Source organism: Urocitellus parryii, unplaced genomic scaffold, assembly GCF_045843805.1.
Source record: "Urocitellus parryii isolate mUroPar1 unplaced genomic scaffold, mUroPar1.hap1 Scaffold_37, whole genome shotgun sequence".
In the NCBI taxonomy this organism is placed as follows: Eukaryota; Metazoa; Chordata; class Mammalia; order Rodentia; family Sciuridae; genus Urocitellus; species Urocitellus parryii.
Genome location: NW_027553327.1, coordinates 10,742,268 through 10,755,435, shown reverse-complemented (window position 1 = coordinate 10,755,435; position 13,168 = coordinate 10,742,268). Strand labels below are relative to the sequence as shown.

At 55.5% G+C, this 13,168-nt stretch overlaps 1 protein-coding gene across 1 annotated transcript; it reads right to left on the bottom strand.

Moving 5' to 3' along the window:
- Positions 1 to 70: 70 nt before the first annotated feature.
- On the bottom strand, positions 71 to 6,748 carry LOC144252100 (endothelin-converting enzyme 1-like). Its single transcript, XM_077794658.1, has 4 exons — positions 6,678 to 6,748; positions 5,010 to 5,103; positions 985 to 1,052; positions 71 to 288 (listed from the first exon to the last, which is right to left on the bottom strand). Exons 2-4 carry the CDS (start codon positions 5,075 to 5,077, stop codon positions 188 to 190), a joined length of 237 nt encoding a protein of 78 aa, XP_077650784.1. The 5' UTR covers positions 5,078 to 5,103; positions 6,678 to 6,748; the 3' UTR covers positions 71 to 187.
- Positions 6,749 to 13,168: the final 6,420 nt, after the last annotated feature.

The following is a 13,168-nucleotide window of genomic DNA, read 5'->3' as shown; positions in this document are numbered from 1 at the left end:
AACTGAGGCACAGCACTCCTGCAGTTTGCCAGGCGTCTCTACGCTGACCTACTGATGAGGCATCTGGACAGATGTGGACCTGGACAGGTGCACAGGGGGAGCAGACCCACCCGATAGGCCGCCTTGAGGCCCCCATTGTCTGCGATGTTCTCCCCAAGGGTGTGGCGGCCGTTCACGGGCTCCCCATTCACGCTGTAGCTGCTATACTGCTCCACCATGGACTCCCTCTGCTGCTTGAGGAGTTCTTCCACCAGGGCTGGAGGTTCCTGTCCTTGTCATACTCCCGCCCTGTGGTCGGAGCGCAGGAGTGGCACCGTGGGACCTGTCCCTGCTATCGCTCTTCTCTCCCAGTGACAAGTGGGTTCCTCTGTCTGACCCCCACCCTCCAGCCTGCACAGGGACAGGATGCCCATCAGAGGGCCAGAGGACGGGCCAGACCGAGTGGGAGAGGGTGGGGGAAAGTGGCCAGGCAGGCGGCCGAGCGGCTGTACAAAGGCTCGAGGCGTGGGGTGGATCTCCACTGGCCAAGGGCCTCGGATCCCAAGGAATGGAGGCCAGCAAGGGGCCAGTGGAGTTGACAGAATCAGGAGCACATGACAGGCCTGGTCTCCAGGGTCTCTGCCACTTCCTTCTTGTCCCCAAGCAGGGGGCAGTTGAGGAAGACCCTGGACATTAGCTGCTGAGGAGGGTGTGACTTCCACGTCTCTGATTCCCACTGAGCACCGAGCACCCAGCACCCTCTAGAAGGTGCTAGCTATAGTCTTCACATGATCCTCTCCACCCCCACCTGGATCTGTTGCACCCATTTTGCAGATAAGGAGGCTTGGGGAATGACGTAACTTGCCGAGTTGTGAGCATTTGGCAAGCAGCTGAGCCAGGGTTTAGACTCTGGTCCTTCTCTCCAAAGCTAAGTCCCAGGGAGCAGAGGCAGCGGGGCTAAGAAGCTGATGGGCTCTGTCTGGAGGGACCCCAAGGAACCTGTACCTTGATCATCAAAAGCGTGAGTCAGCTCATGGCCCACGACGACACCAATGCCACCAAAGTTTAAGGCCCTGGAGGGAGAAACGCAAAGTGAGAGCAAGGCCTCTGGCTCCTACCCTGTCATGTGGCCCTCACTTCTTGGGCCTGAGATTTAGCAGAGTCTCTCGGGGCTTTGTGGGACACAGCCCTAGAGACAATGGGAGGCTGGGCAGTCTAAGGGAGCCAGCTGTGCCCTGTGGGTGACATGCTCGTGCTGGACACTCTAGAGGATCACTGTCCCCTCCCACAGACTAGCAGTTAAGCTTTAAAGCAAACGGAGCCTGGGAATGGGCCAGCACCTCTTCCCAAGCTCCACACGGTCATCCCAGGAGTCCAGCTTCTAGTACACTGCCCTCACCCACCAACTCCCTGGCTGTGACTGCTCTAAGCCACCGGCACAGCAGTATTTCCCACATGGGGCTCTTGACTGCACAACTGTGGCACGTTCCCCGGTTGCAGGAGCTTTTGGCCCCAGAGACCCCTGGAGGGAAGGCAGGAGACAGGGGCTGCTGCCCTCTGCACCCACGACGCTGCAATCCTAGGCCACCTGGCCACCGGGGCGCAGATGGCTCAGTAAGATGGCTGTCAGGGTCAGCTGCAGACACAGGGCTGGCTGAGGGGCAGGGGACCCATCGGGGCACCAGCACCAGAGATGGCCTACTTGGGAGAGGAGCGGGTGTAGAAGGGTGCCTGCAGGATCCCAGCCAGAAACACGATCTCATTCTTGGTGGGCGAGTAGTAAGCATTCACCATGGGCGGGGTCATGCTCCACCTGCAAGCAACAGGTGCGAGAGAGCCCAGGGGGTGGGCGGAGTGGAACTCCAGTGGGTTCTCTTTGACCCGGGCCCAAGTCAGCACAAGGACATCGGGCAGCACTGTTTCTGAGGGGGAAACTAGAAAACACCTGAATGTCTATAAATCAGAGATGTCACCTCAGAGGGTGCCACACCAAGGCACTCACAGACAGCAAGAGAGACCATCAGATATTGAATTGAGGTTATTTTTGAGGCTTGAAATGTGTCTAGAAACTGTTCTAAGGTGTGGTCTGTTGACAGTCCCCAAGATCCTCTGGTTTATGATGTCAAAACTATCTTCATTATAACATTGAGACACTTTGCCTCTGCCACTTGTTGAGATGTGCATCAAGGTACAAAAGCAACCGTGGATGACACTGCTGCCGCCTGGGCAGGGAGCCAGGCAAGTCCTAGCAGCCACCTCTCCTTCCCCAGAAGGTGCTCCAACCAAAACAAACCAGCCAGTCATTTTCATTGACAACACCCAGGAAAAAGTAGCCTAACTATTAATTCCATTAAATCTCGGCCCCCAAGTACCAGTCTTTAATATCCCGTGTGACCAATGGGGAAATACCCACGTGGTGCTTCAGGCCTCTCTCATCCTCTTCGGATGACTGACCAGCCATGGAATTTTGGACTTGGGCAACTAGGCAGACATGTTCTTGAAAATGAAAAGGGAAGCTTAGCACCTCAGGGTAAATAATTCACATTTTGTCATTTATTACCAATGATAAAAATGTGAGGTTTCAAAAAAAACTAAAGTTTTAAAGAAAAATTAAAATTTTGGAAAACTTGTATTGACCATCATGAATTTGATAGTACTTTAAGACTTTTCTCAGGAGGTCAACTATGATGTTAACTAATGTGAAAAAAAATTTTTTTTGGCTGCAGTATATGAAAGTGGAAAATCTGTAAATCTTAGTGGAACCACAATTTTTTTTCTTTTCTGTTTTTTTTTTTTTTTTCATACTGGGGACTGAACCCAGGGTGTGTAACCACTGAGCCACATCCTCAGCCCTTTTTAATATAGTATTTAGAGACAGGGTCTTGCTGAGTTGCTTAGGGCCTTGCTAAGTTGCTGAGGCTGGCTTTGGACTCATGATCCCTCTGACTCAGCCTCCTTAGCTGCTGTGATTGCAGGCATGTGCTACCATGCCTGGCAAAACGCTATTTTCCAAAGGACCAATGCATGAGGCCATGATTATGTAAAAAATCCAAAAAGTGCAAGACAGATCAATGATTTTAGTGTACAGGGTATGAAAAGTTCATGGATAAGTTTTCAGATTTTTCATATTGTATTTTTTGGGGGGCGCAAGGAGGCTAATGGGGATTGAACTCAGGGCACATGACCACTGAGCCCCAGCCCAGCTCTATATTGTATTGTATTTAGAGACAGGGTCTCACTGAGTTGCTTAGTACCTCACTTTTGCTGAGGCTGGCTTTGAACTTCTGCCCATGCCTCCTGAGCCACTGGGATTACAGGTGTGCACCACCACGACTGGTTCAGATTTTCCACACTGCATTAATCTTTCCTTCCTTGGGGACTGAACCCAGGGGTGCTCTATCACTGGGCTTCATCCCTTGCCCTTATTTTTTACTTTGCTAAATTGCCTAGGTTGGCCTTGAACTTTGGCTCCTTCTGCCTCAGCCACCTGCGTAGCTTGGGTTGTAGATGAATACTGCTGTGTCTGGCTAGAAGACAAGTTTAAGTGAAAAATTTTAATCTAAAATTTAAAAAGCCAGGTAAATTGGCAGTAGTGTCTGTGCCATATTCTGAAGGTGAAGGCCCACCTACCTTCTTGTTTATTAGGGGGACCCTGGTTGACAATGGAAAACTTGGAGGAAAAGGATGTTTGAACCTCCATTGCCCACAAGAGGGCGCCAGAGGCAAAGAGGACTCATTCTGACTTTTGGTAAGATTTATCCTGTTTCAGGAGTGGAGGAACTAGTACTGGGCTGACTACATCTAAATTTCCTGGGGAGACCATTTTAAAAAGAAGGGTCTTTCTCCAGATTATTCTGACTTAAGATCTGGGGTAGAAGTTAGGCTATGGCCAGGTGCAGTGGTGCCCAACTGTAATCCCAGCAATTTGGGAGGTAGAGGCAGGAGGATCACATGTTCAAGGCCAGCTTCAGCAACCTAGTGAGGCTCTCAGCAACTTAGTCAAACCCTGTCTTGAGATAAAAAATAAAAAAGGGCTGGGAATTTAGCCCAGTGATAAAGCACTCCTGGGTTCAATCCCCAGGAACTCCCTACCCCCACTGCAAAAGCCCCCACAACCAAACACCACCATAACAACAACAACAACAAAAAAAAAAAACTTCAGGAGGCAACCCCCACACCCTCACCCACATTTTTGGCAGTGCTGGGGAGGGAACCCAGGGTCTCAAGTACTAGGCTGTACTCTACCACTGAGCTACACCCTCATCCTAGGGAAATATCTTTGAAACTGCTCCCTAAGGGACACTGATGCACAGTGGGATTTGCAGTGTTTTCATGTGCTTGGTTATCAGCGCCCATCTAGAACCTTCCCCAGCTCTCAGGGAGACAGTGGGAGAAACCACCGCTCCTGTTTGTGAGGAGTTATGGGACATTCACCCATGCGGAGGGCCTCCTCTCAGGGCCTGGCTCTCCCCAGTTCCCACACTGGATTGCTTCAATGACCCCAGAACCAGTTCCCTTCCCTTCTACTTCGAAGATAATGAAATGAAGGCTCTGAATGCGAAGGCCATGAAGCTGGGATGTGGCGCCAGGCCTCCTCGGCCTCAGAGGCCAGGTTCACTCTGCCAACAGGCTGGGCACTGCGGCACACAGACTGGGGCCAGGATAGGCTCTACTCTGGCTTTTTTTGCAGAGGGTTCTGGGGATTGAACTCAGGGGCACTCGACCACTGGGCCACATCCCCAGTCCTCTTTTGTATTTTATTTAGAAACAGGGTCTCACTGAGTTGCTTAGCGCCTCACCGTTGCTGAGGCTGGCTTTGAACTTGCGATCCCCTTGCCTCAGCCTCTTGAGCTGCTGGGATTACAGACATGTGCCACCGCACCCAGTGGCTTTTGATTTCTTAATTTGAAAAGAGGGCCAATGTGACAGTCACACCTGGCACCTGACAGTGGGTGGGGAAGGCAAGCTCAGCGGGGTGCATCCCCATGGTGGGGAACCAAGGCCTTCCTGGCCGGGCCTGGGGGACTCACTCGTCTCTGTTGGGGGCTTTCCTGAGCTGGTCAGCGGTGACCCTCCATGAGAAGTTGAAAAATCGCATGGCGTTCTCGAAGTAGAGGTCTGGAACTGCCGTGTATTGAAGAAAGAAGCAGAGACACAGGATGAGAGCACGCCCAGAGGAAACTCAGAAACTCAGACCCCTTGAGGTGAAGGGATGGGTCAGCAGGACCAGGGCCAGAGTGTGGGCTGGAGCTGCAGGCTCCACCCCTCCGGAGGCCTCTAACCTGCTGGGCCCAGCAACAACTGTCTCCTTCAGGCGCCTGACAGTGTCACAGTGCTGCAGGATGCCCCGGCAGTGGTTCCCTTGGGCAAGAAGTATCTCCATCACTGTCCTGCAGGACTGTGACGATGGGTGTGTTCTCCCTGTGTTCTATACCCACACTGGCCAATATGGTAGACTCTGGTGACAGGTGGCTACCGAGCATCTCAAATGTGCTAGTGTAATTAAATTTTAATTAACTTAAGTTTTGATGAATTAAATAGCCCCCCATGGCTGGTAGCTAACAAATTGGACAGCACAGATTTAATGAACCATGCTGGAGTCTAGCTCTGAAATGTCAGGGGACAGGTGTTATCACACCCCCACCCCTGGGCAAGGCCTCTCAGCTCCTGACAGGTGCAAAGCCCTCCCCCAGGTCCACTCCAGATCTTTACGGTGTACCCAAGGGCTGCTATAAAACACTGGGCCCTTAGGGGCAGGTCCCTGTCCTGTGGGCCCTTCCTGAGCTATCTCCAGGAGACTCTGGGTCTCGCATCATGATGACCCTGGGGTGTCTGAAATTATTCTTAAGAAACATGGCTGCGGAATGAGTCTCCTATTCTCAGAAGTAATTTTAATAGTCTTAGGTTTTAAATAGAACCATGATGAGAGGTTATTATAATTTCAAAAATGCCTGAATTTCAGAAATTTCACTCATGAGAAGATAGGAAACTATTATTTGGGGCAAAATCACAACCCACTTAAAGGGGTGATGTGCCGAAGGTTCTGGCAGCAAGCAGGGAGGCAGCAATCCCCCTCCACCTCAGCGGAGCGTCACCGTGCATTTGGGATGGCTGCCTCCTCGTTCCCATTCCCATCTCAAGGTCAAAATTTGAGGTCCGAGTTTTCTCTGAGGAGGTCGGGGTACAACCCTGAAGATAGGTGGCCGCTCTGGGGCAGGAGCGGGGGTGTGAGGGGCTTCACTTTCTACCCACCCCGTGGTGTTTTAGGGCCGCGATGCTGGCCAGCTGACCCCAGCCCTGTGGGCTCTGGGCTCAGGGTCAGGTGGTGCTGCACCTTTTAGGATCTGCTTCCCCAAAACCTTTTTTTTTTTTAAATTTTTTAGTTGTAGATGGACATAATATCTTTATTTTTTTATTTATTTAATGTGGTCCTGAGGATCGAACCCAGGCCTCACGTGTGTGAGGCAAGCACTCTGCCACTGAGCCAGCCCCAGCCCCCTTGCCCCCCATTTTATGTAGTGCTTGGGTTGAACCAGTTGGAGTCATGATGCGAGGCCAGCGTTCTCCCACTGAGCTAATCCCCTGATGGCTGTCATGATGCCAGGTCAGCCTCCCTGCCTCCAGAAGCCCTGGGTGTCCCACCCACCTTGGCCCCTCCCCAAGTGGGCACTTGGGATGGCAGGGCGTAAACCACTCACGTCGTTGAACACTTTGTCCAGTTCCTTGGGGTCCATAATGAAGTTGGGGTAGCCTATCACATTGTAGATGGCGTCTGCCTAGATGGGAGGGACACAGAACTGAGCACCCGCGATGCTGGCCAGCTGGCCCCAGCTCTGTGGGCTCTGGGCTCAGGGTCAGGTCAAGGGGCGGGGGATCAGGCACCTCCCCACTTAGGACTTTCACATCTCTTTTTGGAAACATTCCCTCCTTGCCTAACTTATCTTTTTTAAAAAAATATTTATTTTTTAGTTATAGGTGGATACAGTATCTTTTTTTTTCTTTACTTTTATGTGGTGCTGAGGATCGAACCCAGTGCCTGACACAGGTGAGGCAAGTGCTCTACCGCTGAGCCACCACCCCAGCCCCCAGTTAATCTTTTGGGTTTCTGATTAAATGTTGCTTCCCCAAGGGAAGCTGCTATGGTCCAAATGTGTCCCCAAAGTTCAAGTGTTGGAACCTTTGGCAGGTGATGAGGTTCTGAGGCTCCGTCCCCCACCACTGGGGAACTGGGAGCTGTGGAGGGAGTGGGCACCACAGTGGCTTGGTCCACCTCTCTTGCGCGTGCTCTCCTGCCTGTCCACCTTCGGCCAAGAGATGTGTGACACTGGGCTTCAGGCTGTCCCCCCAGCCTGCTAGACTGGTCACAAGGCAGGACAGCATCCATGCGTGCCCAGGGGACAGGCTGGCCTCTCCTAGCCCTGCACTCTCTCTGCTGCTCTCGCCCGGTGCAGGAAGCCTGGGTGCCCGAGCTCCCGGGCAGCCTCACCTTCTCCTTGGCTGACTTCCGGGTGTCCTCATCCATCCACTTCAGCATGCTCAGGCTCTCCTCAAAGGCCTTCTTGATCTCCAGGATTATCTTGCTGGCCTGAGGAGACAGATGTTGCACCCTCAGCTCTGGGCACTGGCCCCCTGGATGCAACCAGTGGCCCAGGCATCATTTCAAAAGGTTAAAGACAGCAGCACAAAGTATTTATTACAAAGGAGGAATGAATATGTCATGCAGCATGGATGAGCTGGGAAAAAATTATATGAAGTGGAAGAAGCCCAATGTGAAAGTTTACGTGCGGTACGGTTCCGCTGTGAGAGCTATGCACAGCAGGCAAGCAGCAGGAATGGAACTCAAGTGGGGGTGCCTGGCTGGGGAGGGAGGCAGAGGACAGGAGTGACTGCTGATGGGCACAGGGGTGATGAGAATCAAGTTGATTGTGATTCCTGCACAAGTGAGAACATCCTAAAACCTCTGAAATGACGTGTGCACACTTTCAATTCCCGAGTTGTACGTGAGGTGAATCACATCTCAAAAAAACTGTTTCTAAAGTGCCTGGGTATAATGTGGCTGAAGACCACTCAGCCTGCTCACAGAGAGGATGTGGGGGAGAGCAGAGGGCGGCTTGGTGGGAGGCCTGTGTGCTCAACAGCTGGCTGGGCTGGAGGGTGTGGCAGCTCTGGTTTTAAAGGACATATAAATGGCAATAGCAAAGGTGAGACTTTCAAAAGTAGAACATGTCTCAGATTTCAAATAAAAACGTTGGCTTCTAACCCGCCCACTTGACTCTCGAGGACTCAGAAGACGCGCCCGTCCACCTGACTCTCGCCGACGCAGAAGACGCGGCCGCCAGGGCTCAGGCACACGTGTGAGCCACCGCAGAAGGTGAAGGAGCAGCGCGAGGAGCTCAACGGTGCGCATGAGGGACAGCCTCCTGCCGCGCTCACATCCCCCAGAGGCCGCCCACCGCGCATGGCTCTGCGGGGAGGCCGGGGTTCTCAGCCCTCGCACCCCGCCGCAGCCCAAGGCGCTTCCGGCCCCGCCCGCAAGCCCCGCCGCTCCCGCGCAGCCGAAGGCGCTTCCAGCCCGGCCCCGCCCACCTGACTCTCGCCGCGCCGCCGCCCGCCACCTGACTCTCGCCGCGCCGCCGCCTGCCCACCTGACTCCCCGACGCAGAAGACGCGGCCGCCGCGCCTCAGGAACACGTGCGCACCGCCGGGCCGCCGCCCCGCAGAAGGTGAAGGAGCAGCGCGACCCGCGCAGCAGCTGCACCGTGGTGCGCACGAGGGACAGCCTCCTGCCGCGCTCAGGTCCCCCAGAGGCCGCCCACAGCGCATGGCTCTGCGGGGAGGCCGGGGGTTCTCGGCCCGCGCGCCCCGCCGCTCCCGCGCAGCCGAAGGCGCTTCCGGCCCCGCCCCGCGCGCTTCCAGCCCCGCCACCCGCCCACCTGACTCTCGCCGCGCCGCCGCCCGCCACCCGACTCTCGCCCCGCTGCCACCCGCCCACCTGACTCTCGCCGCGCCGCCGCCGCCCGCCACCTGACTCTCGCCGCGCCGCCGCCCGCCACCTGACTCTTGCTGCGCCGCCGCCTGCCCACCTGACTCCCCGACGCAGAAGACGCGGCCGCCAGGGCTCAGGAACACGTGCGCGCCGCCGCACCGCAGAAGGTGAAGGAGCAGCGGAACGCGCGCAGCCGCTGCACCGAGGTGCGCAGGAGGAACAGCCTCCTGCCGCGCTCAGGTCCCCCACAGGCCGCCCACCGCGCATGGCTCTGCGGGGAGGCCGGGGTTCTCGGTCCGCGCGCCCCGCCGCTCCCGCGCAGCCGAAGGCGCTTCCGGCCCCGCCCCGCGCGCTTCCGGCCCCCGCCACCCGCCCACCTGACTCTCGCCGCGCCGCCGCCCGCCACCTGACTCTCGCCCCGCTGCCACCCGCCCACCTGACTCTCGCCGCGCCGCCGCCTGACTCTCGCCGCGCCGCCGCCCGCCACCTGACTCTTGCCGCGCCGCCGCCTGCCCACCTGACTCCCCGACGCAGAAGACGCGGCCGCCGGGGCTCAGGAACACGTGCGCGCCGCCGCACCGCAGAAGGTGAAGGAGCAGCGGAACGCGCGCAGCCGCTGCACCGAGGTGCGCAGGAGGAACAGCCTCCTGCCGCGCTCAGGTCCCCCACAGGCCGCCCACCGCGCATGGCTCTGCGGGGAGGCCGGGGTTCTCGGCCCGCGCGCCCCGCCGCTCCCGCGCAGCCGAAGGCGCTTCCGGCCCCGCCCCGCGCGCTTCCGGCCCCCGCCACCCGCCCACCTGACTCTCGCCGCGCCGCCGCCGCCCGCCACCTGACTCTCGTCGCGCCGCCGCCGCCTGCCACCTGACTCTCGCCGCGCCGCCGCCCGCCACCTGACTCTTGCCGCGCCGCCGCCTGCCCACCTGACTCCCCGACGCAGAAGACGCGGCCGCCAGGGCTCAGGAACACGTGCGCGCCGCCGCACCGCAGAAGGTGAAGGAGCAGCGGAACACGCGCAGCCGCTGCACCGTGGTGCGCAGGAGGAACAGCCTCCTGCCGCGCTCAGGTCCCCCAGAGGCCGCCCACCGCGCATGGCGCTGCGGGGAGGCCGGGGTTCTCCGCCCGCGCGCCCCGCCGCTCCCGCGCAGCCGAAGGCGCTTCCGGCCCCGCCCCGCGCGCTTCCGCCCCTGACTCTCGCCGCTCCGCCGCTCGCCCACCTGACTCTCGCCGCTCCGCCGCTCGCCCACCTGACTCTCACCGCCGCATAAGACTCGCCCGCCCACCTGACTCGCCGTCGCAGAAGACGTGGCGGCTGCGCCGCAGAAGGTGAAGGAGCAGCGCGACCGGGCGCAGCCGCGGTCCCAGCCGGCGACCCCAGCCCGCCCACAGGTACAGGTAGCACACGTGATGAGCATGGCCGGCACCCGCTGCAGGGGAGGCCCGACCGCCCCGCCCGCCGCGCTCCGCCCCGCCCGCCGCGCTCCGCCCCGCCCGCCGCGCTCCGCCCCGCCCGCCGCGCTCCGCCCCGCCCGCCGCGCTCCGCCCCGCCCGCCGCGCTCCGCCCCGCCCGCCGCGCTCCGCCCCGCCCGCCGCGCTCCGCCCCGCCCGCCGCGCTCCGCCCCGCCCGCCGCGCTCCGCCCCGCCCGCCGCGCTCCGCCCCGCCCGCCGCGCTCCGCCCCGCCCGCCGCGCTCCGCCCCGCCCGCCGCGCTCCGCCCCGCCCGCCGCGCTCCGCCCCGCCGAAGACATGCTGTGGGGGGGGAGAGCGCGGGCACCGGGAAGGGACACCGCGCTGGGCGAGCGAGGCCGCGGAGGCCTCTAGGGCGGGTACCTGAGTGCCGTGATGCAGGGAGAAGCTCCCATGTGGGAGGTGTGCAGGGGTCGGGGAGGTCAGGACCCGGAAGGTGTTGGGGTAAAGAGACTGCAGCCGGAGTGGGTCTGGGAATTGGGGAGGGCTGGCCAGCGCAGAAGGTGGGGTGGAAAGGAGGCTGTTCCAGCGATGTGGGATGACAGGCTTCTGGGAGGCTGAAGCTGCACCCGCAGAGGGATCCAGGAGGTGGTGGAGGCCATACCGTGGGTAGAGGGACAACGCAATGGAAGGGCCAGGTAGAGGCCCTGGAGGTTGGAGTAATAGAAAAGGGAGGTATTCTGGGGAGGGGAAGTGTGATAGCTAGATGGTTGGGGGGTTGTTATATTCCCAGTGGATGCTGGACCCTATGAAGCAAAGGCCACTCTCCCTTAGGGATGGAGATAGAAAAGGAAGGTGCTCAACACATATTGCTCACAAATAGCCAAAATTTGCTAATCAGTACCATACCAGGAATCAAAGAGCTAACACAACCTCCACCCAATCCAGCTAGGGAAATGAGTGAGGCAGTTTTTATTAGATTATGTTAATCCTTCATGCATACAAAAAGGTATATAGGGTAGATTACATGATCTGACATAATGTAATAATTTTCTCTTTTTAAAATAAGGGCAGAGAACAGAAGTTGAAGACCAGTCAGCACCAAAAAGGCTGTACAAGGTGCTCTTGCCACATGTGGGTCACCAATGTGTGACCAGCAGAAAGAGGAAATATCACTTATGATTCACAGTGTTCTTGTCCCATGAGGAATCATAATTATTACCATTACTGACAGGTTTCTCCTGTGGAACCTCACTTCCTCAAAGGCAGTCTGTCACCAGTATCCTGGACACTTTTGAAGTACAGCAAAGATCTTGATTTGTTTGCTATCTTGGCCCTCAGAAGGTGGTATAATGCAGTGAAAACAATTACGTCCACCCACTCCTAAATCTTTACTTAACTAACCTGACCATTTGTCCATCTACTTTAACACAGCAGTGTAGAATACACACTCTCAGAACCCCAGAGTTCTGGTCACATGATGTAGTAGTTCTCTCCATTGCACATAGCAATAATAGGTTTAAAAACAGAGTCCAGAAAGAAATAGCTGGGCTCAAAAACAAAATAAGCATTGCTGTGGACCAGAAGTAGAAGTCAGAGTGTTGAGCAGAGGAATGAAGCACATCCTGCACCTCCCTATGGGACATCACTGGAGAAGGAAATGAATGAGTACCTCAAGGAGGGACTCAGCCCCTTCATGATAACCCAGGCTGTAGGTCAGAAATTAGTGGTAAAAAGAGGTTTACCAGACATTGTTTCCTGTTTGTTTGTTTTAACCAGTTTTACTGTGGTAGGAGGAAAAAGTGTTTTCCCTGTGTTATATTTCTTCTTGGACTTTTCTACTAAAGAAGGAATTACAAAACAGCTAAATATTTATCATCAAGTTTAATGAAAATCTATAAAATTCTGTATTGATGATCATGTTATTTTAAACATACAATTGATAATATCTGAGACATAATACATGCTTTACTAAGGCTCAAAGTAAAAGATTTAATGACTTATTTTTAATTTTTATTGCCTTTTTTATTTCTTTTTACCTTGTCATGGGGCTGATTAAGACATATTTTATGAGGATATGTGATATTATATATCATACATACTATAATAATAATGTGTCACCCCTTACCCATTAGCAGTGGCTTCCATTTCTCCTTTCTCCCATTCCCTGTCAATCACTGATCTACTTTCTATTTCTGTGGGATTCTCTGTGCTGGGCATTTCATATAACTGGAAACATACAATATGTGGTCTCTGTGTTGGGCTCTTTCACTTGGCAGTTGTCAGGCTGCATCTGTGCTGTATCATGTGTCAGTGCTTCATTCGTTTCTTTTCATTTTGTTTTGGTACCAGGGATTGAACCCAGGGGCACTTAACATCTGAGCTTCATCCTCAGTCCTTATTTACTTTTTATTTTGAGACAGAGTCTAAGTTGCTTAGGGCCTCAGTAAGTTGCCGAGTCTGGCCTTGACCTTGTAATCCTCCTGTCTGAGCCTCCCTTCCCCCATAAAAGCAAAGGTGTTGAGTAATTTTCCATTGTGTGGATATACCAGATTTTACTTATCCATATGTTTAGCTCTTATAAACAATACCCCCAGGATCATTTGTATGCAAGTTTTTGTGTGGACACATGTCTTCACTTCCTTTGGTAATGTACTTTCCAGTGGGATTGCCTGATCACATGGTAACTGTTTAATCAAGGAACTGCCAAACTGTTCACCACGGCAGCTGCCCTCTTGACATTCCCACCAGCACTGGGAATTCCAGCTTTCCTTATCCTTTTTTTTAAAAAATTTTTAAT

What these genes read in the sequence shown, in the direction of transcription:
- LOC144252100 (XM_077794658.1), bottom strand. Translation starts at nt 5,077, where the DNA reads ATGCGATTTTTCAACTTCTCATGGAGGGTCACCGCTGACCAGCTCAGG. An exon ending in AAAGCCCCCAACAGAGACGA is followed by an intron (nt 1,053 to 5,009) that starts GTGAGTCCCCCA and finishes TTCTCCCTCCAG; the next exon opens with GGCCTTAAACTTTGGTGGCA. An exon ending in TCACGCTTTTGATGATCAAG is followed by an intron (nt 289 to 984) that starts GTACAGGTTCCT and finishes CTCCGACCACAG; the next exon opens with GGCGGGAGTATGACAAGGAC.